Source organism: Cryptomeria japonica, chromosome 1, assembly GCF_030272615.1.
Source record: "Cryptomeria japonica chromosome 1, Sugi_1.0, whole genome shotgun sequence".
Lineage (NCBI taxonomy): Eukaryota > Viridiplantae > Streptophyta > Pinopsida > Cupressales > Cupressaceae > Cryptomeria > Cryptomeria japonica.
Genome location: NC_081405.1, coordinates 287,882,315 through 287,885,124, shown reverse-complemented (window position 1 = coordinate 287,885,124; position 2,810 = coordinate 287,882,315). Strand labels below are relative to the sequence as shown.

At 43.0% G+C, this 2,810-nt stretch overlaps 1 protein-coding gene across 1 annotated transcript; it reads right to left on the bottom strand.

Moving 5' to 3' along the window:
• Window positions 1-332: 332 nt before the first annotated feature.
• LOC131039162 (UDP-glycosyltransferase 92A1) lies at window positions 333-2,023 on the bottom strand. Its single transcript, XM_057971841.2, has one exon. The coding sequence runs from the start codon at window positions 1,877-1,879 to the stop codon at window positions 389-391; it is 1,491 nt and encodes a 496-aa protein (XP_057827824.2). The 5' UTR covers window positions 1,880-2,023; the 3' UTR covers window positions 333-388.
• Between the last annotated feature and the right edge of the window lie 787 nt (window positions 2,024-2,810).

Sequence of the window (2,810 nt, the reverse complement as noted above, 5' to 3'; positions counted from 1 at the left end):
AGATCTTGAGCCATAAAAGAGCTTTTGACGCTTTGTGCGATACCGAGCTGTTGAAGGTCACTTTCATGACGAGTCAATAGCAGGGTTAGTAAACCGTATCAGATTGCTGGGTAAAAGCTATGCTTTCTACAATGTCTATACAGTTTACGGGCAGAAAAGCATGTCCCTCGTCGACCGATAAAAACATTTGCAGTTCCGTGAATCCCTAACTGCTCAATATATTGTGAAATTGTAATCTTTACTTATTAAAAAAATTCGTTTTTGTTCTAAAACCTGCAAATCTGCATAAGGAAAAAGAAAGAATCATACGAAAAAGGTAGCAGTTTTACACATACACAAAGAAAACTTCTCGTATTAAGACGAACATATCAGGTATTACACGTTTCCTCTAGAAGGATTTTGACGACAAAGCTAACAAATTGACTTCTTTTATGAATCCATCGATGTTGGCGAGAGAGGAACCATTGATATTGATATTGATATTGGTATCCCTTCCTTCATCACGCAAGTTTGAAAAAGCTTTCCTCGTTGCGTCTCTCATGTCCATGGCCTTCTTTCTCAGCTCTCTTCCCTTTTCACCTTCCATAATCATCTTCACAGTCCTCTCCACCTTGGCCTTGTCCACTTCTCCATCGATGCCCCTGCAAATCTCGACGCTGACCCCACCGTCTTCCTCCAAGAGCTTGGAGTTATAAAACTGCTCTGCAGCGATGGGCCAAGAGATTATAGGCACACCGTGGCTCAAGCTTTCCAGAACAGAATTCCACCCACAGTGGCTCAAAAACCCACCGGTAGAGCCATGCGAGAGGATCATTACCTGAGGAGCCCAGCCCCGAATGAGAAGCCCCTGCTTCGACTCCTCCATCCGTTCTTCGAATCCCTCAGGCAGAAAGTCAGTGAACCCATCAGTTATCTCGACCGGAGGTCTCACGGCCCAAATGAATGGTATTCGACTGGCTTCCAGGCCAAGTGCCAGTTCCTGGGTTTGCCGATATGTGATCCTCACCTGTGTGCCGAAGGAAATGTAAAGAACCGATCTTGGAAGATGGGAATCCAGCCACTGCAAACAGGCGCCATGATTTGAACCGTGGTTGATGTCGAAAACCTCCCGGAGCACAGGACCCACGCTCCAAACTCCACCTGAAACGTTTTCTCGCATGTGGTCGACAAATTTGCGTTCGAGCTCGTCGAACGTGTTGAGCAGAGTCCCCCAGCTGCGGAGATTACATGGTATCTGCCTTTTCAGGAAGAGATACCATGGGTCCGTCTCGTCAGTCTGCTTGAGGCTCAGGGGCAACTGAGATCTATGAAACGAAACATGGGGAAGATCAGGGGCAAGAGAAAACGTATCAGATTCGGTGTTCTTGTGGGGGAGATGCATCCAGAGGGAGTTATAAACACAAGTCGCAAAGGCCCCCATGGTCAAGAAGGTCACCCTGGGAATTCCTACCCGATTACAGACCTCCAAACTCCACCCGAAGAACATGTCGCTGATGACACATGTGGGTCGGCTGTCCTCGTCTTCACAGAGCCTTCGCAGGAGCTGTTCGAATGGCTTCTCGAGCTGCTCGGTGCTCCGGACAAGCACAAACATGAGATTGTAAGGCAAAGCATCGGTGTTCTCCACATCAGAAGGCACCCCCTCGATGCCTCTTGGAAAGGGCAGTTCTTGAAGGCGAATTTCTATCTCATGAACTTTGCAGGCTGATGAAACCATGGGCTGTAGTCGAACAAGGTTACGAGGGGTATTCACGATTGTAATGAGAAATCCTCCTCTTCTGGCCAACAATTTGGCCAACTCAAAGAATGGAATTATGTGGCCCTGTGCCATCAGGGGCAACAGTACTATGTGAGGCCTTTTTCTCTCTACGCCTTCCATGCTTTCCCCACAACCTCAGCTAATTTGTGTGATCAGATTTCGTTTGTCTTGTGGAGTAAAATTAGCATGGAAATACCGTTAAGAGCCGGCTTCTTATTATAGGAGTCTGCAGACATCACCCAAATCCGACTTTTCAAAGATTGTGCTACGACTTGTGCCGGCCGGGAGGGAAAGGAAAATTGAACGGTTGAAATAATGTGTCCATTGAACGAAAGATGGGAAAGGCAGGGAAATGATTCTAGTAGTTGAGGAGTTGAGCATGTTTTTGAATAGTTGTAATAGTATTTGTTTTAATTTTTTTCGTGGAAATGAATCAGATTTGATATATTTGTCTTTATATAAGACATTATAGCAATTTGAGGTAGCATACATCTAAATGAAAAGTTTCATTTGACTAAGCGAACATGTGTAGGAACATCTAGTTCGTCAAAGTCATCCGAAGGTCAAACCTAGCCTTACCTCTCAAAGTTTGAACCTTGATGATGATTTTGTATCATACACACCATCTTCAACGATTCTACTCAATAATTTTGCTACAACCTTTTGACTAATATCTAATATTTTTATAATATAATACTAATGGTTGCGACTTTATAATATACATCATCCTCATCGATCAATTAATCTACAACCATTTGGCTAATGTCTAATATTTTTTCTAATATAACACTAATAGTTGTGACTTTGAAGTTGTTAGTGTTGATCATGCGTACTCATAATTGAATGAAATGATTTTGTCAATATAAAAAGTAACAAATTATATGATGTCTCATTAGCATGCCAATAAAACATGACTTAATGTACAACTACCGGTCCAACATTTTTAGGGAGCCTTTTTGACAAAAAGCATGTTGATGTGGCATCATATTTGATGATGTGGCCTTGAAACCTTAGTTATAAGCAAGCAACTTGTCAATAGCTATAAAAAATT

Bases quoted from the DNA above. Each gene is read 5' to 3' on its own strand.
- LOC131039162 (XM_057971841.2), bottom strand. From the start codon at position 1,879: ATGGAAGGCGTAGAGAGAAAAAGGCCTCACATAGTACTGTTGCCCCTG.